This window comes from Mobula hypostoma, chromosome 26 (genome assembly GCF_963921235.1).
Source record: "Mobula hypostoma chromosome 26, sMobHyp1.1, whole genome shotgun sequence".
NCBI lineage: Eukaryota > Metazoa > Chordata > Chondrichthyes > Myliobatiformes > Myliobatidae > Mobula > Mobula hypostoma.
The window spans coordinates 37,876,876-37,902,561 of record NC_086122.1 but is presented as its reverse complement, the minus strand read 5'-3'; the positions used below and the strand labels follow the sequence as shown (position 1 = coordinate 37,902,561).

The 25,686-nt window shown below is 46.4% G+C and overlaps 1 protein-coding gene across 3 annotated transcripts in view; it reads right to left on the bottom strand.

Moving 5' to 3' along the window:
• e2f2 (E2F transcription factor 2) overlaps positions 1 to 25,686 on the bottom strand; it is an 85,721-nt gene that overhangs the window by 20,642 nt on the left and 39,393 nt on the right. For all 3 annotated transcript variants that reach the window (XM_063033917.1, XM_063033918.1, XM_063033920.1), the window contains exons 2-3: positions 2,708 to 2,813; positions 262 to 481 (exon numbers count right to left, since the gene is read on the bottom strand). In XM_063033917.1, coding sequence (XP_062889987.1) covers positions 262 to 481; positions 2,708 to 2,813 — 326 coding nt within the window. The remainder of the gene's footprint in view (positions 1 to 261; positions 482 to 2,707; positions 2,814 to 25,686) is intronic.

Below are 25,686 nucleotides of genomic sequence, written 5' to 3'. Positions count from 1 at the left end.
TCACCATTTTTCCCTCTCTTTTTGCACTAATTTATTTCACATATACAGTATTTATTTCTTACTATAATTTATAGTTTTCTTATTACGTATTACAATGTACTGCTGCCAAAAAACAACAAATTTCACAGCATATGCCAGTGCTATTAAACCTGATACAGATTCTGCCACAGATTGTAAACTCAATACCCCAAGGCCACTTTGACCCAAAGCTGAGAGCTATTCAGAAAGCTTCACCACCAGGAGGGCAGAGCCTCCACTCACATCCACTGGATGTTGTTTTTGGACTTCTTCCTGATAAGCTGAATTCCTTCCAGAACATTGGTGATGTCATAAATCCGCCTCTTTTGAACCTCGAGGACTTCTGCCGCTCGATTTAGGTCCAGGACGCCATCGGGAGACTCGCTGAGCAGGTGGACAAACTTCTTGGTCAAGAGCCCAAGCGAAGTGTCGTACCTCGTCTTCTCTCCGGGAGACTTGGGGGCTGTGAAAGGAGGAGAAAATAACAGATGGGTCCTGGCTTAGAGAGAGAAAGAGAATACCCAAAGAAATCCTGACACACTGTGCAATAACAAAGGGGAGCCAAGACTTGTCAAGATTCAAGATTGTTCGATGTCATTCCTGTAAACAAGTGTACAGGAGAAAGAAATAACTGTTATCACGGATCTGATGCACTACAAAAAAAAACAGAATGAACAAAGCACACAGTAATAAAAAATCACAATAAATATCAATACATGAGATAGCTCACATACATAAATAAATTTTATGTCCATAAAGTGACACTAGGAGTACATCAGGTGACTCTTGACAGGAAATGATAAAGTAGTGGTGGTTCGGGGTGTGGTGGGGTGGGTTAATGGTGGAGGGGGCCTTACTGCTTGGAGAAAGTCACTGTTTTTGAACTGTGTGGTGGCCCTGGTGTGGATACTACGTAGTCTCCTCCCTGATGGGAGTGGACAAACAGTCCACGAGTAGGTTGGGTGTGATTGTTCATGGCGTCTCTGGCCTTTTCCGGCACCTTTCTGTATAAATGCACTTGATGGTGGGTAGGCTAGAACCAGTGATGCATTGGGCAGTTTTAACCACCCGTCGCAGAGCCTTCCTGTCCGATGCAGCGCAGCTTCCGTACTGCGCAGTGATGCAGCCTGTCAGGATGCTCTCTACTGCACATCTGTGGGTTACTTGTCAAACACGAATCTACAGTACTCCCAGTGGGGCAGTACGATGGAGTAGCTGTTAGTGCATTGTTCTACAGCTCAGCCATCACCAATCTGGTGTTCAATTCCCGCTGCTGTCTTAAGGAGTTTGTACGGTCCCTCTGGGACCGTGTGGGTTTCCTCCGGATGCTCCGGTTTCCTCCCGCATCAGTGGAATTCATTACCACAAACAGCTGTGGAGCCAATTCACCGGGTGCATTTACAGGAGGTTGACAGGTTCTTGATTAGTAAGGGTGACAAAGTTTACGGGCAGACGGTGGGTGGGAGAATGGGGTTGAGAGGGATAATAAATCAGCCACGATGAAATGACGGAGAGGACGCGATGGGCCGGATGTCGTATGGTTACATTCGGTTATGGTTAGTGAGCTGTGGGTAAACTATGTCAGTACCAGAACTGTGATAACACTTGCAGCCTGCCCAACTGGAATGTTATCCAGGAGTTCACTACTTGTCACGGTTTTTGCTGGTGCAATTTGACTGGCTTCAGCCTACAAGGGCCCTTCAAGCATCTGGATGTCTTTGGCTCAGACTGACGGTGGGGGAAAGGTGCAGACCCTGGACAATTTCTAGTCGTCATCAAGGACTGAGTTGTGGTGGGAATGACAAGGTACATTGCCAACCCTCTCCCATGCCACAGTCTTACTAGCTCTTCCTTCACTTAGTCCTGACGAAGGGTCTCGGCCCGAAACGTCGACTCTACCTTTTCCTAGAGATGCTGCCTGGCCTGCTGCGTTCACCAGTAAATTTGATGTGTGTTGCTTGAATTTCCAGCATCTGCAGAATTCCTCGTGTTTACCCTGATGAAACTTGCTTTTGTTCTCAGATTCATAATCTCCTCAGTCTGGTGAGGCACCCACAATCCCATTGGGGCAGCTCCTTAAAATTTCCCCACTTACTCCAAAGTGACACCCACCCACCTGCCAAGTCTCTGACACCCATTGCAAAACTGGAAACACTATGGCCACTTCCTCTCGTTGAAATCCTGTGGTCAACTGTACATCCCCGACACACCAGACAGGGGACGGCACAGAAACTGTCCAGAGGACAGCATGCAGGGCTTTGAGGAAGAGCAGGGTATTGAATGTGACTCGAGCTGGCAGACTTGACAGGCCGAGTATCCCAGTTCTGCTCTTGTGCCTTATGGTTACATTCCAATGATGTACGGTTATGACTAGTGAGTTGTGGGCAAGCTATGTCAGTCACAGAACCATGGCTATACTTGCAGGCTGCCCAAGGCAAACGGCTCATTTCACTGTACGTGTGACAAATAAAGATCATCTTGGCCTTCAGTCAGATTCTTTCACCAATCACTTTAAAGCAGTATCAGAGACTTGATGGGCTGAATTCCACAACAACTCCACCATGAATAAGATCTGGATTGACCAAGCTTTACAGAAACATGCTAGAAAGAGACTGTAGAAAAATCTCCAGAATGATTTTGAGCTGATTGTTTATCACCGTCTTGGGTCCACACAATAACCAATTCTTACTTTTTGGACTGGGAACCCTGGCCGGCATTTTGCCCTTTCCTTTGGGAGTTCGAAATTCCGGTAAATACTGATGCCCACTGCCCTCAAGGTCCAACTTCCGTTTTGCCTGAGAGAGGAAAATGAAAATGAACAGTGGTTTGAAATTAGTTCATTATTGTCACAGATACCAAGATACAGTGAAAAGCTGTTCATACAGATCAAATCATTATACAGTGCATTAGGTCAAACAGTAACAGTATTCAAATTAAGAGAACTTGAATTGGTAAATATATTCAGGCCTTAAAAATTCCACGTTCATCCCAAAGGGAGGAGTTCACCCTACTCCCCCATAGACCAAATCCATCCCACTCTCAGGAATGTTTATTCTTCCTGAATCCCAAGTACCTTGGACTATTCGGATATGGGAGGAAGCACGAGACAGCGAAAGGATCCATACTCATCAATATCAAAAGGCAGTAACACACACAAACCACCTGGACTTTTCTGCCCAGGGCTGTTACTGCCAGTAGGCCAACTCTCAAGATGAAGAATTGGATATTGGGTGGGTAGAGACAGGGAGGTAGATAATCTGACTACCTTACAATCCCAGTGACCTAGCTTCCATCTTGACCTCCGTAACTGCAAGAGCTTTCCCCTGGTGCTCTAGTTTCTTCCAAAACCGCAAAGACGCACGGGTCTATAGGTTAATCGACTAATGAAAACTGCTCTCAGTGTGTAGGAGGGAGGCAGATGTTGCTGGGAGTGAGCAGAAATACAAGGAAGGATTGGTGTGAATAGGTGCTTGGTGACGACGTGATCAGATACGGTTCATTCCGGTTAACTGGGGCACATCCGGACCTGTACAGTTTGGCTCAAATAGCCGAAGCTTCATGGAAATAGTCAAAAAGGTATAAAAAGACAAAACTATTGTTCAACTGAGTAACAAGTCACATTTAAATGAAATACAGAATTAGAACAATGCCAATACTACTACAGTACTCTAAAACTGTATTAGTTCCTAACATTTATCGACGGAGGAATTCATTCACTGTACACTGCCATGTTTTGATTGTCTGTAAATGAACAAAATCAGTGCAGACACACAGACAGAAATGCTTTTGATCAGTGCAGACACAGACAGAAATGCTTTTGATGGTTACATCCTCCAGATCTTCATAACATTCAAGATGATTGTTAATACCTTCAAAGTTTTCATCATCCCGAACTTGTTGAAGTAGTGAAATTGTTTCATTTTTCACTCCAGCTGTTTCTGGCATTTCCAAGTCAGAAAAATTGCAATGCAATCATCCAATCCAATCATGATCAGATTACTATTTGCCAGATTGCGCCACGTGCTAAATTGGCAGATAAGTTCCCGACAGTGCAAACATGTCATAGGCTGTAAAGCATTTTGGTGTATGTACAAGTCAGGGGAAGGATTACAGAGATGTATTTGGCCACAAACAGATATGATGCCTGTCGAGTCATCTGTATACACATTACTCCTTTAACAGCAAGGAACATATTAGCAATAATGTTCCAAAGCAATTAAGTGGGGGCGCCACAGTAATGCAGCGGTTAGCGTGACACTATTACAGCTCGGGGCATGGGAATTCAGAGTTCAATCCCAGCATCCTCTGTGAGGAGTTCATACGTGGGACGGTGTGGGTTTTCTCCAGGCCCTCCCGATTCCCCCCACAGTCCGCACGTACCCGGTGGGTTAACTGGCCATTGTAAATCGCCCCCTGATTAGGTTCGGTTAAATCAGTGGGTTGCTGGTGGCACAGCTAAAAGGGCCTGTTAGGCCTTGGAATCGTGGGAGGAAGGCAGAGCACCCGGAGAAAACACACGGGGGGGGGGGGGGGAGGACGGACATAAACTCCCTACAGGTGCCGTTGGAATTGAACTTCGACCCCTACACTGCAATGGCGTTGCGTTTACTGCTACCGTACCTTACGCAGAGTCAGCGAGAGTAGGCATCTGGATGAGGAACCGAAAGGAACTCTGAGAAGCACAAGAATGACACATCAGGCAATATCGATAGAAGGAAATGGGCAGCTGATCTTTCAGGCGCAGGCCCTTCATCAAGAGCTGGGGTCCCCCCCCCCCCATTAACGGTAGGGGCCCATGGAGAGGCTGGGGACCCCCGTTCCAGAGTCTCAGACGCAAGAGATTCTGCAGATTCTGGACTTCTTGAACGACACACAACAAAATGCTGGGGCAGCCCAGTGTGCCAGGCAGCATCTGTGGAGGGAAACTGAGAACGTTTCGGGCCCAGACCCTTCATCAGGACTGGAGAGGAAGGGGGTAGCAGCCAGAATAAGGAGGTGGCTCTTGGGTGGATGGAGAGGGCAAGGGTGGCTCTGTAGGAGGAATAACATCCCTAGGATATATTTTACAGAACGTTCCGGAGTGTGGGGTTAATTCAAACCTGGCTGTCGCACTTAACTGTGCAGGGAGCATCCCGCCCCCATCCCTAGCACGTAGTCTCACAAACCACAGGCTCAAGAGACACTGCTGCACCCTCAGAAGGGTTTAAGACCACAACAGTCACAAAGGGAAACCATTTACTGCAATCATTCATCACGAGGGGCGTTGTCTTTCTGAGGAGAAACCTCAAGCCACTTGGGCAGTTTCCAAACCTCAGCCTCCTTGATAACACAGATGCGATTACCAGAGCACGCCGGAGACCATTAGCGACCAGCACTGTCCCGTCCCACCCCGCTGCCCGTTAACCACTGGAGCCTCGGCAGGCCTGTAATCAGGGCCCCACTTCCGACGAGGAGGGCGCAGATCACTGCTTTAGTACAACTGGAACAACCCTGGGTAGGAGACGATTGTAGTGACAGCCACACAGAAAACGATGCAGGATCTCAACAGGTCAGGCAGGGAAGCCGGTAGAAAAGTTCAAAGTAAATTTATTATCAAAGTACATATATGTCACTATATACAACCCAGAGATTCATTTTCTTGTGGGCATTCACTGCAAGTACAAGAAACACAATAGAATCAATAACAAACATCACCTAACAGTGTGGACAACAAACTGTACAAATACAAAAAGAAAGAAAAGAAACAATAAATAAATGCAAATTGGGAACATGTTATGAACAGGATTGATCACCTCCCTACAGGAAAGCTATCAACAGGATTGAAAGAGTGCTGAGAAAATTTACAAGGATTTTGCTGGGACTGGATGACCTGAGTGAATGGGAAGGATTGAACAGGTTAGAACTTTATTCTTTGGAACCTGGAAGATTGAGAGCAGATTTGATCGAGTATACAGAATTATGAGGGGTATAGATAGGGTAAATGCAAGCAGGCTTTCTCTAGAGGTTGGGTGGGACTACAACCAGAGGTCATGGGTTAAGGGTGAAAGTTGAAATGTGAAATATTTAAGGGGAACCTATGGGGAATCTTCTTCATTCAGAGGGTGGTGAGAATGTGGAATGTGCTGCCAACGCAAACAGTAGATGTGGGTTCAATTTCAACACTTAAGAGAAATTTGGACAGGTACAAGGGTGAAGAGTATGGAGGGCTACGGCTCGGACGTGGGTGAATGGGACTAGGTACATTAATGGTTTGGCAAAGACTAGATAGACTAGATGGGCCAAAGGGCCTGTTGTATGACTCTATGAAGAATGCTGGAAAGTGAGTCCGTAGGTTGTGGGAACAGTTCAGTGACTGGGTGAGTGAAATTATCCCCTCTGGTTCAAGAGCCTGAGGATTGAGTAATATCTATTCCTGAACCTGGTGGTGCGAGTTCTGAGGCTCCTGTACCTTCTTCCTGATGGCAGCAGCGAGAAGAGAGCATGATCTGGGTGGTGGGGGTTCCTGATGATGGATGCTGTTTTCCTACGACAATGCTCCATGTGGACGTGCTCACTGGCTTTACCCCTGATGGACTGGGCATTATTGTTTCCACCTCCCTATACTGGTTTTGACCCCTTCATTTTCAGTCCTGATGAGGGGTTTCAGAGTGAAATGTCAACTGTGTATTCATTTCCATAGGTGCTGCCTGACCTGCTGAGACTCCCTGGCATTTTGTGTGTGCTGCTCTGGATTTCCAGCATCCGCAAAATCTCAGACTGTTGTGGGCTTTTTTTGTTTCAAAAATCTGCAACATCCCGCTCTGTTTACATACACCCTTTTTACAGTGAAGCCCCCCTCACAGGGAGTAGCATCTGACACCGAGCCTCGCAAAGACCCTTGGGGTCAGGAAGCTGCACCAGCGAGCCTTGTTTAAGTTAGATCGCTGGGGGTTCAAGGAGGCAGGGGGATAAAATTCAACAGCTGGCAACCACTTGCGGGCTCATTAACTGCTGAGGCACAGGCTGTGAGGAACTTCAACTTCAACAGAGTCCATCATCAGGGACTCCCACCACCCAGGACATGCCCTCTTCTCGCTGCCGCCATGGGGAAGGTGGCACAGGAGTCTCAGGACCCACACCACTAGGTTCAGGAACAGTTATTACCCCTCAACCATCAAGGCTCTTGAACCAGAGAGGATAACTTCAGTCATCCCACCACTGAACTGTTCCCCCAACCTATGGACTCACTTTTGAGGGCTCTTCATCTCATGTTCTTGATATTTATTGCCTACTTATTATAAATTTTCTCTTTGTGATTGCCCGCAAGAAAATGAATCTCAGGATTGTATATGGTGATATATGTACTTTGATGAAATATTTACTTTGAACTTTGATAGTGAGACAAGGCCATAAGGGGATGCAACAGTTGGACCAGTAGCTGACGACTAACTAGCACAAGATGACGGGTTATCAGGGCTGATGTGAATCAGGAACCCTGACAGCAGGTTTATACACTCTTCCCGCCCACCCCTGTGCATTGACTCTGAGGTTTACACCTTCCAGTCACATTGAATATTAATCGGTTAAGATACTTTTCTCCGATGAGACCAGGATTTTGCCTGCAACATACAGTCTCAATCCCTACGGTGATCCATCAGAGCAGGGTAAAGGAGGAGGTAGTGTTGGGTCGCTTCGAGTATTAAGGTGAATAAGCCACCAGGGCCTGATGGGATTTACCCCAAGTTATTGAGACAGGTAGAGATGAGATTGCTGAGGCCTTGACCAATATCTCTGTATCCTCTCTAGCCACAGGCAAGGTCCCAGGAGTGGTGGGTAGCTAAAGTTATTCCATTATTCAAGAAGGGAACTAGAGATAATCCTGGAATCGATTGAACTGGTGAGTCTGGCATCAGTGGTGGGGAAGTTACTCGAACGAATTCTTAGGGACAGGACTTGAGCATTTGGAAAATCATGTATTAATCAAAGAGCCAGCACAGCATTGTGGGGCAAGTCGTGTCGTACTAACTTGATTGAGTTTTCTGACCAGGTGCCACACATGAATTTCACGACTGGAATGTGTTGTGAAATTTGTTAACTTAGCAGCGGCAGTACAATGCAATACACAATAATGTAGAAAGAAGAAAATCAATGGCAGTATGTATATTAAATAAGTTAGATTAAAAGTAGTGCAAAACAGAAATAAAACGATAAAAAAGTGAGGTAGTGTTCATGGGTTCAACGTCCATTTAGGAATCAGACGGCAGAGGGGAGGCTTCTGTTTCGGAATCACTGAGTGTGTGTCTTCAGGCTCCTGTACCTCCTTCCTGACAGTTACAATGAGAAGAGGGCATGCCTTTGGTGATAGGGGGTCCTTAATAATGGACCCTAATTGGCCACCATAAGGGATGTGTGTATGTGTCTGTCTGTCTCGGTGCCCCTGGGCACACTGTGTCCCTCTGTCCGAATGAGTGAAGAGAATGCTGGGAGAACAAAGACCAGCCCAATTAGGTGCTTGATGGCTGGCTTGGGACTTGATGGGCCGAATGGCCTGTTTCTATGTTGTGGTACTCAGACTTTACACCACCAGACATTTTGCTTGCGTGTCCCACACAAAGTGCTGGAAGAACTCAACAAATCAGGCAACACCTAGAGGCGATAAACAGTCGCCATTTCTGAGTGAGACCCTTCATCATGACCATTCCACAGAAGTTGTCCGACTTGCTGAGTTCCTCAAGCATTTTGCATGTGCTACTCACAATCATACAGGTGGCAGGGTGGACATATGTCTCTACCAAAGGAGGTGTAAGACACTCCTTCCCCCGCTAGCCTGCAGGTCACCCTTCGGCAAGGTGTAGCACCTGCGAAGCCCCCCTCTCCACCCCGATCAGGGTGACATGAAGCCATGGGAGCAGGCGGTGGATGGTCGTACGAGCGGCTGGTGCATATCACAAGTCCTGGTTATGTGACCACTGATGCCAGGCAGACAATCTCTGAAGAGTATTGATAATGGCTGTGGTCACCCGTCTTGTAAAGGAACTGCCCAGAAGGCAATGGCAAACCACTTCTGTAAAAAAAAAATTGCCAAAAGCAATCATAGCCGTAGAACAAGATCAGCCATGTTATACGACACAGCACATAGTGATGGTGTCATAATGAGACGGCACATAACGATGATGACACAAGTTTTTCAGCATCCAGATTTATTAGGAGCGTTGTGGACATTGTCAATAATCCCACCCAACCGTCCAACAATCACTTTGACCCCCTACCACCAGGCAGGAGGTACCATCAAATGACAAATGACACTTAAAGGATTGACGGTGGATATGCAATGGCAAGCATTTAAAGATCTCATGGATGAACTACAACAATTGTTCATCCCAGTTTGGCAAAAGAATAAATCAAGGAAGGTAGTGCACCCGTGGCTGACAAGAGAAATTAGGGATAGTATCAATTCCAAAGAAGGAGCATACAAATTAGCCAGAAAAAGTGGCTCACCTGAGGACTGGGAGAAATTCAGAGTTCAGCAGAGGAGGACAAAGGGCTTAATTAGGAAGGGGAAAAAAGATTATGAGAAAAAACTGGCAGGGAACATAAAAACTGACTGTAAAAGCTTTTATAGATATGTAAAAAGGAAAAGACTGGTAAAGACAAATGTAGGTCCCCTACAGACAGAAACAGGTGAATTGATTATGGGGAGCAAGGACATGGCAGACCAATTGAATAATTACTTTGGTTCTGTCTTCACTAAGGAGGACATAAATAATCTTCCAGAAATAGGAAGGGAAAGAGGGTCCAGTGAAATGGAGGAACTGAGTGAAATACATGTTAGTAGGAAAGTGGTGTTAGGTAAATTGAAGGGATTAAAGGCAGATAAATCCCCAGGGCCAGATAGTCTGCATCCCAGAGTGCTTAAGGAAGTAGCCCAAGAAATAGTGGATGCATTAGTGATAATTTTTCAAAACTCGTTAGATTCTGGACTAGTTCCTGAGGATTGGAGGGTGGCTAATGTAACCCCACTTTTTAAAAAAGGAGGGAGAGAGAAACCAGGGAATTATAGACCGATTAGCCTAACGTCGGTGGTGGGGAAACTGCTGGAGTCAGTTATCAAAGATGTGATAACAGTATATTTGGAAAGCGGTGAAATCATCAGACAAAGCTAGCATGGATTTGTGAAAGGAAAATCATGTCTGACGAATCTCAGAATTTTTTTGAGGATGTAACTAGTAGAGTGGATAGGGGAGAACCAGTGGATGTGGTATATTTGGATTTTCAAAAGGCTTTTGACAAGGTCCCACACAGGAGATTAGTGTGCAAACTTAAAGCACACGGTATTGGGGGTAAGGTATTGATGTGGATAGAGAATTGGTTAGCAGACAGGAAGTAAAGAGTGGGAATAAATGGGACCTTTTCAGAATGGCAGGCAGTGACTAGTGGGGTACCGCAAGGCTCAGTGCTGGGACCCCAGTTGTTTACAATATATATTAATGACTTAGATGAGGGAATTAAATGCAGCATCTCCAAGTTTGCGGATGACACAAAGCTGGGCGGCAGTGTTAGCTGTGAGGAGGATGCTAAGAGGATGCAGGGTGACTTGGATAGGTTGGGTGAGTGGGCAAATTCATGGCAGATGCACTTTAATGTGGATAAATGTGAAGTTATCCACTTTGGTGGCAAAAATAGGAAAACAGATTATTATCTGAATGGTGGCCGATTAGGAAAAGGGGAGGTGCAACGAGACCTGGGTGTCATTATACACCAGTCATTGAAAGTGGGCATGCAGGTACAGCAGGCGGTGAAAAAGGCGAATGGTCTGCTGGCATTTATAGCGAGAGGATTCGAGTACAGGAGCAGGGAGGTACTACTGCAGTTGTACAAGGCCTTGGTGAGACCACACCTGGAGTATTGTGTGCAGTTTTGGTCCCCTAATCTGAGGAAAGACATCCTTGCCATATAGGGAGTACAAAGAAGGTTCACCAGATTGATTCCTGGGATGGCAGGACTTTCATATGATGAAAGACTGGATGAACTGGGCTTGTACTCGTTGGAATTTAGAAGATTGAGGGGGGATCTGATTGAAATGTATAAGATCCTAAAGGGACTGGACAGGCTAGATGCAGGAAGATTGTTCCCGATGTTGGGGAAGTCCAGAACAAGGGATCACAGTTTGAGGATAAGGGGGAAGCCTTTTAGGACCGAGATTAGGAAAAACTTCTTCACACAGAGAGTGGTGAATCTGTGGAATTCTCTGCCACAGGAAACAGTTGAGGCCAGTTCATTGGCTATATTTAAGAGGGAGTTAGATATGGCCCTTGTGGCTACGGGGATCAGGGGGTATGGAGAGAAGGCAGGTACAGGCTTCTGAGTTGGATGATCAGCCATGATCATAATAAATGGCGGTGCAGGCTCGAAGGGCCGAATGGCCTACTCCTGCACCTATTTTCTATGTTTCTATCCCATTTGGATGGAAAATAGCTTCTACCCCCAGGCCGTAAGACTGCTGAATTCCCTGCCACCATCCAGGTCTCATCACACAAGAAGTGCCAGTCGTGTTATACTGTTTACTTTTTAAACATGTCATAAATGCACATTATTTATTAAAGTAATATTACCACTAGTAAACAGTGTTATACGAACAGCACTGTACGGCCAGATTTGGGAACAGCTTCTTTCCAACTGTGATAAAACTGCTGAACGGATCCTAACCCGGATCTGGGCCGTACCCTCCAAATATCCAGACCTGCCTCTCGGTTTTTTTGCACTACCTTACTTTCCCTTTTCTATTTTCTATTTATGATTTATAATTAAAATTTTTTAATATTTACTATCGATTTGTACTCCAGGGAGCAGGAAGCGCAGAATCAAATATCGCAGTGATGATTGTACGTTCTAGTATCAATTATTTGGCAACAATGAAGTATAAAGTAATATTACCACCAGTAAAGGGTGTTATACGAACAGCACTGTGCACAATGACCCGGCGAGGCATGTTTTGTTTGCCAGTATGCATGCGTACCATAAACTTGACAGAATTTCGTGTGCCTCCAATTCTTTGCTCTTGTTGTCCACTCGCAGTTTCTGTTGCTGCCATAGGGTGGCGATGGAGTGCCAGGGCAGCAATGGCGCGCCATAAGCTGGTTCAGCCCACACCATTTGTTTTATTTAGCGACACAGCGGGGAGTAGGCCTTTCCTTCAGGGGCAGTGTGGCCAGCACCCACAACCAGGAAGTAGGCCTTTCTGACCCTTCGAGCCACACCACCCCATAACTCCACAACCCGATTAAACTTAACCTAATCATGCAACATCGTTTTGGGCGATTTCAAACAGACTGAGCTGAACTGAATATTCCTGGACTCTTTCAATGTTGTGCTTTATATTCTATGTATTTCACTCATCTTTTTAGTTGCCATTTGTAAGATTTGTTTTTCAGGAGGTTGGGGGTTTAATGATTTTCTTTGAATGGGTTCCATGGTTTTCTTCGTTTCATGTCTGTCTATAGGAAGACAAATCTCAGGGTTGTGTACTGCATACACACTTTGATAATAAATGTACTTTGAATCTTTGAATTGACAACGACGAATTAACCTACTAACCAGTTCGTCTTTGGACTGTGGGAGGGAACCAAAGCAAACGGAGAAAACAAACATATTCCACAGGGAGGACGTACAGATTCTTTAAAGAACGGCACCAGGATTGAACTCTGAACTCCAAATCGTCCCCCGAACTGTAACAGCACTGTGCCAACCACTCGCTACTGTGGTGCCCAACCTCAACTCTGCCAGTCTCACTGCGTTAGCTTTCTGAAGCCCCACTATCCAGCTTCCCAGCTGCACAATAACCCTCTTTCATCTGCGTCCTCATGAATTACATTCACATTGAATAGTGTCACAGGCACACAATGGCTTTTCAGAGGCACTGAGCAGCTCCAGAACTTTAATATCCAGGCACATTTTTAAGAAAAAGGACATCCGTTGTTGCAACAAATAGATTCACGGGGCACCCACAGGCCCCCTCAACGTGGAGTCGATGAAATGTGAAGCCCTGCACGAAGCTCCAGCAAGCCTCACTGGAAGCCATTTTGTCCCCATCAGAGGGGCAGTGGCCGTGGCCACTTCATCACCAAGACAGGGGAAAACAGACTGTGTTCTTCAGATTAGAAAATTAGATTAGCTTGATTTATCACACATGCACCGAAACATACAGCGAAATGCAGCATCATCTTGCATGAATAACCAAGAGTCCAAGGATTGTGCTGGGGACAGCCTGAAACTGTAGACGCACATCCAGCACCAAGTGATGGGGGGGGGGGTGGTCAATGCTTCGGCTGTTGCTTGTGTATGGGGGGGCAGGAAGGGGGACCTTTGGGGTTCTGGTATTTCTTGTTTCGTGGATGTCTGTGAAGAGTAAGAATTTCAGGTTGTCTACTGTATACATTCTCTGTTATTAAACTGAATCATTCGAACACAGCATGCCCACAGCTCTCTAATCCCAACAATAAGCCTTTGGAATATGAGAGGAAACTAGAGCACCCAGAGGAAACCCATGCGGTCACAGGGAGATCGTACAAACGCCTTACAGGCAGCAGCAGGAAATGAACTCTACTTGGTGATCACCAGCTTGTTAATATACCCAGCTTCTAGGTTTGAGACACATTAAACCCAGTGGCCTTGTGTCAACAAGTTATTATTACAGAGAACTACTTATCCTTTGTAAACTACAGGAACTCAATCAAAACTTCTTGCAAGATTGTACACAGTTGGAACTTCAAACAGGAGGAGAGGGACCAACACAGTCTGCTGGTAGGAAAGACGGTTAAATTAACAGGTGAGTGGTCCGGTGTCCTGGATGAGGGACAGATTCAAATCGTGAATGGGCACAACCAGGATTTAATTACAGTCCGCAGAAAGTGGAGCTCGATCAGCAGCCGATCCCAATCCCAGGGGTTCAAACCTACTCTGGAGATTTCTGAAATCTTATCTGCCACTCTGCACAGTACTGAAGACTCAGTAGGCCAAAGGAGCCCATTTCCACGTTGTGGACTGTTTCTGTGGTGTGTGACTCTCCCACAGCAGGGTGCTCCCTCCTCACCCCACCAACAGCTTTCCTACTACCAGTTCCGAGTTGTAGAGGTCGATACGGGAGCCGCCAGTGGGGTAGGAACCAGTCAGGGCAGGAGGCAAGAGGTTTAGAGTTATACCTGCCCTTTCCTCTATTTGCCAGCATCCCCCATTAAGAAGACTGCTTTCCCCTGGGAAACCTAAACCCTTGCAGACCAGGGATTTGGATGGTCACCGTGCTCCTCCCAGGAGGCTTATCGGCATTCTTGACGATCTCCTGGTTGCAGTGGAGCCTCGTTGTCAGGGTACACTTCCCTTGCCCAGAAGTTGCTGACTTTAGGAAAGAGGAGGTGAACACGCGCCATGTTGATGTCAGGGTGACATGGCAACACAGCAGTTAGCAGAACACTGTTACCGAGCCAGCTTTACGATTGGAGTTTGATTCCCACCGCTGTCTGTAAGGAGGTTGCACGTTCTCCCCGTGACTGCATGGGTTTCCTCCCACAGTCCAAAGCCATTCGATTAGGGTTGGTGATTGTCAATATGCTTTGTCAGCTCCAGAAGCACGCCGGCGACAACCTTTACCAATCTGATCTGAGGCAAATGACGTACTTTCAATGTACGTGTGACAAGATCTTCAATTTCTCCCTTCATCACACTTGGGCACCTTGGTAGTGATTAGCATGACACTACTACAGCTGAGGGTGGAGTTCAGAGTTGAATCCCAATATCCTCGCCAGAAAGTCTCTGTTGACCCTCCCCGTGGAATGCATGGTCCTCCGGTTTCTAAAGATATACTGGGTACATTAATTAGCCATTGCAAATTGTCCTGTGATTGTTAGGTTAGGAATTTCTTTAGCTAGAGAGTGGTGAATCTGTGAAATTTGTGGCCACAAGTGGCTGTGGAGGCCAAGTCATTGGGTATATTGAAGGCAAAAGCTGATAGATTTTTGACTAGTCAGGGTATGAAGGGATACAGAGAGAAGGCAGGAGATTGGCATTGAGGGGGAAATGGAACAGTCATGATGAAATGGTGGAGCAGACTCGATGGGCCATTTGCCTAATTCTGCCCCTATATCCTATGGTCTAAGTTGGGTTGATGGTCTGAAAGGGCCTGATTCCACACTGTATCCATAAATAACAATTAAATAAGAAGCTAATCACCAGAGGAATAGTAGCTTTAAATTGCTGTGGATAACCTGTCTTAGGTCCAGCACATGCTGTAGATGCAAGCACAAAGGCAACAGTCCAGCCTCTCAGTAGGTTAGGGAGATTCAGCATGTCAGTGTATTGTGTATAGTTTTGACTTCCCCGTTATAGGAGAAATGTTACTAAAATAGAAAGCACCCAGAAAAGATTTTTCAGGATGTCATCTGGATTTGAAGTCCTGAGTTACAAGGAGAGATTACAGAGGACTTTACTTCTGAGAACGTACAGCACAGAGACCTGATAGAGGTACCGTGTAGAAGATCTCAAGGGGTGAAAGCACTAGGTTTTTCCCTGCAGAGGTGGTGCTCAAAACTGGAAGGCCCAAGTTTATGATCAGAGTTGAGAGTTTAAAAGGGACGTCACAGACAACTTCATACACGAGTGGTGCGTGTTTAGAGCAACGTTATTTTTTCACTTATTTGGAGATGCCGTGCTGAACAGGCCTTTACGACCCTTTGAGCCACAGCACCCCAGTAACCCCCGATTTGACACTAGCCTAATCACGGGACAAGTTACAATGACCAACTAATCTACCCGGTACGTCTTTGCCCAGAAATAGCAATTGAAGTGGGCACGTTAGCAATATTTAAACATCATCTAGCTATGTACATGGATAGGTCATGTTACAGAGCTATGGGGTCTGCGTGGGTAGACTGGACAACACAAAGTTGGGCGCAAGGGTCTGTTTCCATTCTGTACGAGTCTACAACTTGATGTTTGCATCATCAGGAATCCCCCACCACCAAGGTCATGGCCTCTTCTCACTGCTGCCATCAGGATGGAGGTTCAGGAGCATCAGGACTCACACCACCAGGTTCAGGAATAGTTATTACCCCTCAACCATCAGGCTCTTGAACCAGTGAGGACAACTTCACTCACCCCAACACCAAACTGCCCCCACTGAACCACATTCACTTCAAGGACTCGTCATCTCATGTTCTTGATATTTATTTTTTTTTTATTATTATTTATTTTTGTATTTGTGGTTTGTCTTTTGCACTCTGGTTGTTTATCCATGCTGTTAAGCACAGTCTTTCATTGATCCCATGGTGTTCCTTATAATCATTGCAAATGCCCACAAGAAAATGAATCTCAGCTTTGCATATGGTGACAAATGTATGTTGAGTAAATTTACTTTGAACCATTCTCCAGTCGCAGTTCCCCCTGCTGCCATAGGGTGGGGACAGTGTCACAGCAACAATGGCTGCAGGCCTCCCACTTTGCACTCACCCAGGCTGGTTCAGGCCACACCGTCCTCCGCCTGCCAGCCTGCCTGGTTTCTGACGCCCCACAGTACAGCTTCCCAGATGCATAATAGCCCAACCACGGGAACACTGGATGACTGATGGCAATGTTGTCTTTCAGAGGGAAGTTAAACCAGGTTAAACACAACTATCAATGCTACCATTTTAAAGACTAGGTAAATTTCCCTGGTGTCCTCAATGATCATTGTACTGTTGTTTGTGGGAGATAGTGTGCTCAATAACTATACCTCAAATGCACTTCAATTCTACAAAATACATCTCAGGACCTGCTCCTAATGTGTTTGCCATGTTTGAATAAGGTTTATCATCACTTACATAAGATGAAATATTTTGTTTTGTGGCACCAGGAAACGGTTGACGTTTCAGGCCAAGGCCTTCAGCAGGGCCGGCCTGATGAAGGGTCTCGACCCAAAACGCAGACTGTTTATTCCCCTCCATAGATGATGAGGGGAACTCAGCACATAGAAACTCAGAAACCTTACGAGTTTCTCCAGCATTTTGTGCACATTGCACTGGATTTCCAGCATCCGCAGAATCCTTTGTGTTTGAGTTTACAGCACTCTTCGTCCTGTGTGCAAACCTTCCACGGCCTCGCCCTCTGTCATCTTCTAACCCTACAATCCCAGGTTCACCACAAGAGGCCCAAGCCCCAATCTCTCTTTCCCTGTAACACACTCGTGAACAGCCACCTCTCCAACACAGGTAATTTTCACCAACATCTCTGCCTCTCACTCCACTCAGCACCAATGAAACTGCTGTGAAGCTGCCTGGGACATTTTACTGCACCGGGAGGGGCTATATAAATGCAGGTGATTGTTGTAGACTGGCTCGTGCCTTGCACCTCTGTGATCCCAGCTGCGGTGGGCTCCTGGCCTTAGCTCACCAGAAGTTACAACCAGCGACAGCAGATACCTACCACACAAGGAACAGCTTGGGCCTTTAGTTTAAACAGGGCAGTTACAGGGCTGTTCCTTGGGGCTTGGAGCGGTGCCAAAGCAATGCTGCAACGTGACAGGGCTCCACCTGTTCATGGCAATTGCCTTTGACAGCTGCCTGCCTCACACAGCACACAGACAGGGTGGGGCTGTGGGCAGCGAAGCTAATGAACCAGTTCTTCAACAGATGGGAACCTTTCCAGGGGTAGCAGACCTTCCAGACATTTACCCAAGGGTGGTGTGCTTTGCTGACTTTTTCCCCCTGGAGAGTTTGACTGTTCTCTCTTCGCCCTCCCACTCCCTAACCCTCTTCAACTATCTCCTCCTCCTACCCCAATGCCCCCTTCCTTATCCCTCTGCCTCAATGCACCTGTCCCCACCCTCGCCCCCACTCCAAAGCCTGCCCTCCCACTACTCCAATCCCCTTACCTCCCCCTCCACCCCAATGCCCTCTTTACTGCCCTGACTGAATGCCCCCTCCTTCCACTTACTGCCCCTGCCACAATACTCCCTCTGTCTCCTCTTCGCTCCCTGCGCACCGCCAACTTTACGAAGTTCCCACACAGATGCAAACCCCCCCCCCCCCCGAGGGCGTGGGGGTGAAGCACATACTAACACAAGACCAGACTTTGAGGCAGCCGGCGGAGGTCCCTGGAGTTTCCACAAACTGCACAGGCCGGGCCTCCCCGACTACCACACAGCGATCACACAGGCTCGTCTCTGCAGTAAATTGCATTCCTCGCACATTTAAAACGCCAATAAATTGTTACCAGATTTTCAACACAAGCATTGTTAACGTTTTAAATGTAAAAAGCAGACAGTGGCTGGGTGACTCCACAGTGGTGGCTGACACCCAGATGGGAGAGGGGACGGTAACCAACAGTACTTTATTTATTTCAAGATGCAGTGAGGAATAAGCCCTTCTGGCCCTTTCGATCTGCACCGTCCAGCAACCCTCGACAACCCCCTTTAACCCCAATTGCACCTTGGGACAATTTACATTGACCAATTACCTTACTAACCGGTACGTCTTTGGACTGTGAGAGGAAACCACAGGTCCCAGAGAAAACCCAAGCATTCCACAGGGAGGGACATACTAACTCCTTATAGAGGGCGCCAGGATTGAACTCTGATGTCCTGAGCAGGGGAATTTACCCTGGACAATGCTTCTCGAACCAGCAGACTGACAGAAACGCCAAACGCCTGTAGAGTCTTGGCGTGGAGATGGTTAACTACGCAGTGGAGATTTCCCCTCAGCTGCCGGTGTGTGAGAAATTAACAGATGGCCAAGTAATCCTCACTCCACGCACACTCCTCAGAGTATATAATCGATCCTCCGCCACCCAATCCACACTCTGATGTGAAAGACAAGGCATGGAGGTTAGCCTAATGTTATTACAGCTCGGGACGTTGGGAGTTTAATTCCAGCACCGTCTGTATGTCTAAACTGAGACCACGTGGAGCCAAAGCTAGTAGGCCACTTGGTCGTTGTAAATCTTCACATGATTAGGCTGGAAGGACCCTCTCTAAACCCGAGGCTTTCTTGTCTTGAACCCCCTACCATTAACACGGAGCCCATGGACCCTGGGTTGGAAACCCCTCAATAAAATAAAACAAAGCCCGCAGAATTTGTAAACCCCATGATACTTACCCATCAGTCACACCTTTCTCCTCTTTCATCACCCTGAGATGCCATCGTAATTGATGGCCTTTTCAAGGAATTACGGAATAACCTAAAGTTTCCCCAACCACCGTCTCCGTATCGTCCTGGACCAGAAAACCCTCCAGTGATGACCCTGCCCAAAATTAGAAGACTGTATCTGGAGACGGCACGTTTACTATTAGGACACCAATGACCCCGGTACAATGCCTGTAACTGCTTGGGTTTTCCCCGACCGCTCGTTTCCTCCCTCACTGCAAAGACGGACTGGTTAGTAGATTCATTGGTCACATGGGTGTGATTGGGCAGTGGCCGGAAGGGCCTGGTACTGTCCTGAAGTTCCAAAAATAAAAAATATTCATGATATACAGGTACTGTATACACTCCTCCTACCACACCAGGTCAATACCCTCCGTTCTCCAAAAATAAAAAATAAAAAATATTCATAATATACAGGTACTGTATACACTCCTCCTACCACACTAGGTCAATACCCTCTGTTCTCCAAAAATAAAAAATAAAAAATATTCTTAATGTACAGGTACTGTATACACTCCTCCTACCACACCAGGTCAATACCCTCAGTTCTCCAAAAATAAAAAATAAAAAATATTCATAATATACAGGTACTGTATACACTCCTCCTACCACACTAGGTCAATACCCTCCGTTCTCCAGATGACAGACACAGAACAGTACAGGCCATTCACCTACGATCTTGTCCAGACCCAACTTAATGAGGTAATGATGCAGCTCTATAAAACTCTGGTTAGGCCACACTTGGAGTACTGTGTCCAGTTCTGGTCGCCTCACTATAGGAAGGATGTGGAAGCATTGGAAAGGGTACAGAGGAGATTTACCAGGATGCTGCCTGGTTCAGAGAGTATGCATTATGATCAGAGATTAAGGGAGCTAGGGCTTTACTCTTTGGAGAGAAGGAGGATGAGAGGAGACATGATAGAGGTGTACAAGATAATAAGAGGAATAGATAGAGTGGATAGCCAGCACCTCTTCCCCAGGGAACCACTGCTCAATACAAGAGGACATGGCTTTAAGATAAGGGGTGGAAAGTTCAAGGGGATATTAGAGGAAGGTTTTTTACTCAGAGAGTGGTTGGTGCGTGGAATGCACTGCCTGAGTCAGTGGTGGAGGCAGATACATTAGTGAAGTTTAAGAGACTACTAGACAGGTATATGGAGGAATTTAAGGTGGGGGGGTTATATGGGATGCAGGGTTTGATGGTCGTCACAACAATGTGGGCCAAAGGGCCTGTACTGTGCTGTACTATTCTATGTTCTATGTTAACTGACTTTGTTACCTCTACTTCTCATTCTGTCCTTTCTAAACCCATGGTTATCCAAAACTTCACCAACAGCTGCCCTGAGCACCGATTATGTGCCAAAGCCATCAACCTACACCACCTCAAATTTTAAAATTTCATCCTCATCTTCAGGCCCTTTTGGAACTTCACTTTCTTCTCTCCTCTTGAATGCTCCCCAAACCTCCAAAAACTCCACTGCACCAATTTATTTATTCATTTCCAGACAGAGTGGAGTCGTCCCTTCCAGCCCTTTGAGCAACACCCAGTTTAACCCTAACCTAATCACTGGACAATTTACAACAACCAGTTAATCTTTGGATCATGGGAGGAAACCGGAGCGTCCGGGGAAAATCCTCGCCTTCCACGGAGGGACGTAGAGAGACTCCTTACAGAAAATGCCGGGATTGAACTCCAAACTTCAAAGCCCCAAGCTGTGATAGCACCACTACATTACTGCGGTGCCTTGAGCGGGTAACCCCATGTTAAAGCAGGAAACGCCCCCAATTCCAATATCCATTCCCCAAATCTACCCGGCACTCTTTCAAAGAAACTCCGTAACACGATGCATCACCTGCCCATACTTCTCACGAGGCGTGGTATCAAGATTCTTTCTGTGTTGCTGTGAAAATACCTTTGCAAGTTACAAATAAACTCCAATTTCTCCCCAGCTTTTCAAAGTAGCACACTTCATTCAGACTGGAGAGGCGAGAAGAAAACCACAAGACTTAATTCCAACAAGCTGTTGAAGCACAGCAGGCGAACTCACAGGAAAGGCTGCGGGGTTAATGCATTCCCAGTCCCAGCTATGGCTGAGTGGGAGCTCTCTCCAGAGTCAGTCATACTCACCTGTACACCGCAGGCGATTTACCAATCCTACCAGGCAGCATGGTAGCGTCAGGGTTAGCGTAAAGTTTTACAGCGCCAGACAGCAGAATTCAATTCCTGCCGCCGTCTCTAAGGAGATCGTACGCTCTCCCCTTGACCGTGTGGGTTTCCTCCGGGTGCTCCGGTTTCCTCCCACAGTCCATTTGCAGGCTGCACCCCCACCATCACGCCTGTGACCATGTGGGTTTCCGCTGGGTGCTCCACTTTCCGACAGCATGAAACAGGCCCTTCGGCCCAGCTTGGCCCACCTGAGCTACTGCTGTTTGCCTGATTGGGCTGTATCTCTTTAAACCTTTCCTATCCATGGTCCTATCTAAATATAAATGCTGTAATTGTACCCAAGGGGCAAGTGTTTCACACAGAGGACGGTGCTTCTACAGAACGAGCTGCCAGAGTGAGTGTTAGAGGCAGCTACAGTTATATTTATTGGTACTTCGCGGGTGGCGGGGTGGAGATGCGTCTCTGCCAAAGGAAAGTTCCTTCCCTCCGCTAGCCTGCGGGTCATCCTTGGGCAAGGTGTAGCACCTGCTTAGCCCCCGGATCAGGGTCACATCAAGCCATGGGAGCAGATGTTGGGTAACCGCATCAGCAGCTGGTGCAGATCACAAGTCCTGGTTATGACAGGCAGACAATCTCAGAAGAGTATTGATAATGGCTGGGGTCACCAATCTTGTAAAGACACTGCCCAGAAGGTAATGGCAAACCACTTTTGTAGAAAAATGTGCCAAAAACAATCATGGTCATGGAAAGACCGTGATCACCACATCACATGACATGGCACATAATGATGATGATTGGCACCTTAGTCAGAATGCTGCATAAATGATGCCAATACTGGACTAGGCAAAGGCACAAACAAAGCAGGCACTAGGACCCATTGAAAGCCCATCACCCTTTCCTGCGCCCTCCACTGCTGCTACACCTGTTAACTCATTCCCACCCACGACATTCCAACAGTCAAACTGAGCCATAAACAGAGGTTGGAATCTGTTAAATTTGAAAGGAGACCACCACACAAACTGAGGCAGCAGAGAAGATTAGGGCACAAAACACCAACCATTCCTCAAACACAGAAGCTGAGAGGCAAAGGGGAAACGTCACCCTCTCCCCGTCACTGAGCCTGAATCAGAGTGGCCATTTTCCACACATCTGAGCAGAGTCTAAAATCAGGTTTAATATCACCAGCACATGTTGTGAAATTTGTCACTTTTGCAAAAAAAAGTAGTGAGGTAGTGTTCACAGGTTCAATAACTATTCAGAGGACAACTCTGAGCACAGAGAATCAGAACAGTTATTCAGAATCGGAATCAAGTTTATTAGAACTGACATGTCATGACACTTGTCTTGTAGCAGCAGTACACAAACTAAAGACAGACACACAAATAAACACACATTATTATATATTATACATACATACATACACACACATATATACACACACACACATACATACATATACATATAGTTCAGGTGCCTGTAACTCCTTCCTGATGGTAGCAATGAGAGAAGGGCATGTCCTGGGTGGTGAGGGTCCTTAAATCGATGCTCCTCTTTCTGTGGTATCACCTTTCAGCTCTGGAAGTCAGGGCATCAAAGGACAATCACTTTTTAAAGAGTCTCTTGACCTTACAACCTACTTCGTCATGGTCTTGCACCTCATTATCTGTCTTTGCCGTAATATATTCTGCATTGTTACTACCTTGATGTATTAACGCGCTGAAATGATCTGTGTGAGTGGAATGCAAACCAAGCTGTTTCACTATATCCCTGCCAATTAGCAACCTCTCAGGTGAGGCACTCCAGAAATCCACAGAAATCCAACATTAAGTTGTCCTGTAGTTGCCGCACAATTAAAATTAAGATAAATCCAAAAAAAAATTGTGAAAACGGTCAACTCAGGCAGTGTCTTGGGGGGGGGGGGGCAGGGAGAGAAGAACTGGTTTCAGCTCCCTGAGATTTCATTAGGTCTGACGTTGTTGTCCCAGGGCTCAGCCTGAGATAGGCCAAAGTCTCTGAAGTAGAGCCTGAATCCACAACCTTCTGTCTCACCGAGAAAGTTCTGCTGACTAAACACACTATCAGGGTTATCCTGGTTACATTGCAGTTAAAACTAAGGACTTGCCTCCTATTACACTAGGACAGGATATGCAAAACTCCTTGATTGCAATCTCAAAACTTACTGATTACTGACATTGCACAGTTTCTTCATAATCAATTCCCTAAAATGGCTGTCATGACCCTTAAACAAAGGATTGTGAGGACTGCTGAGGGGATCACTAGGGTCTCGCTTCCACCATCACAGATATTTATCAGGAGCACTGCAAATCCAGAGCCCTTAGCATCGTCCCTCCCATTCGTCCAGCACTCCCTTTGACCCTCGACCATCAGGCAGAAGGTACCGTAGCATTAGGACAAAGACTGTCCCAATGGAAAAAAGCTTCTTCTCCCAGGTAGTGAGGCTGCTGAGCTCCCTGCGACCACCCAGGTCTCATCACGTATCGGTGTTATACTCCTTAATTTGTACCATAAATGCACCTCATCATTTGTTAATTTATTTGTAGTAATATTACTTTTTGTGTTACGGGTGTGAGTTACACACACCGTGTTGTGCACCTTGGTCCAGGGGAACGATGCTTTGTTTGATGGTATACATGTATACAACTGAACGACAAAAAGCTGAACTTGTACCAGAATCCTATCGGTTTCCAGCAGTGTCACCTGTGGCTGACTTGCCTTCACTTCTCCATGGGTTACCCCTCCATAGCCATGGTGCCCTCGACCACACTGAGGAAACCACACTTCAGGATGGTGGAATCCGGGGGGGGGGGGACTGGAAATGGCTCCCCTAGATGAGTAACTTGCTGATACGTAGCACAACAGCAGACTGGTGAGCCCAAAGCGATTACGTGCCAGCGACGCGGGTTCCAGCCACGTAAGGAGTTTGTATATTTGCCCTGTGACCACGTGGCGGTTCCTCCCCAATTCCGAAGACGTACGGGTTAGTAGGTTAATTGGCGACGGTAGTGTCGCGGTTAGTGTGACACTTTCACCGGCTGCGGCAGAGTTTGGAGTTGAATCCTGCAAGGAGTCTCTGTACACCCTCCCTCAGAAACGACACAAACCCACAAGCCCGATTAAACTCCCGTGCCGCATTCACGTTCAACGGACACAAACACTTTACGCAGATGAGAACTGCAGTCACATGTGGAATGCAAAAGGCATCACTGTCGGACACTGTAACCATCAGGACAATCAAGATTCAAGATTGTTTAATGTCATTTCCTGAACACAAGTGTGAGGAGAATAAAATAACTGTTGATCTGGATCTGATACAGCACAAAAAGTCACAAAAGATAAAACTTCAAAGTAAATTCATGCTCAAAATGCATATACATGTCACATCACCATGGTTCACTGAAAGAACACATAATAAAAACACACAATAAATATAAATACTTTATACTTTATTGTCGCCAAACAATTGATACTAGAACATACAATCATCACAGTGATAGTTGTTTCTGCGCTTCCCGCTCCCTGGATTACAAATATTAAAAACAGTAAAAATTAGTAAATATTAAAAATTTAAATTATAAGTCATAAATAGAAAATAGAAAAATGGGAAGTAAGGTAGTGCGAAAAAAGGAGAGGCAGGTCCAGATCCGGGTCAGGATCCGTTCAGCAGTCTTATCACAGTTGGAAAGAAGCTGTTCCCAAATCTGGCCGTACGAGTTCAAGCTCCTGAGCCTTCTCCCAGAGGGGAGAGGGACGAAAAGTGTGTTGGCTGGGTGGGTCATGTCCTTGATTATCCTGGCAGCACTGCTCCAACAGCGTGCGGTGTAAAGTGAGTCCAAGGACGGAAGATTGGTTTGTGTGATGTGCTGCGCCGTGTTCACGATCTTCTACAGTTTCTTTCAGTCTTGGACAGGACATCTTCTATACCAGGTTGTGATGCACCCTAGAAGAATGCTTTCTATGGTGCATCTATAAAAATTAGTGAGTGTTTTAGGGGACAGGCCAAATTTCTTTAGTTTTCTCAGGAAGTAAAGGCACTGGTGGGCCTTCTTGGCAGTGAACTCTGCTTGGTTGGACCAAGTCAGGTCATTTGTGATATTGACCCGAGGAACTTAAAGCTTTTGACCTGTTCCACTTGCACACCACCGATGTAAATTGGGTCGTGCGGTCCACTACTCCTTCTGAAGTCAACAACCAATTCCTTCGTCTTGCTGACGTTGAGGGATAGGTTATTGTCTTCGCACCATGCCACCAGGTTCTTAATTTCCTCTCTGTACTCAAACTCATCATTACCCGAGGTACGACCTACAATTGTTGTGTCATCAGAAAACTTATATATTG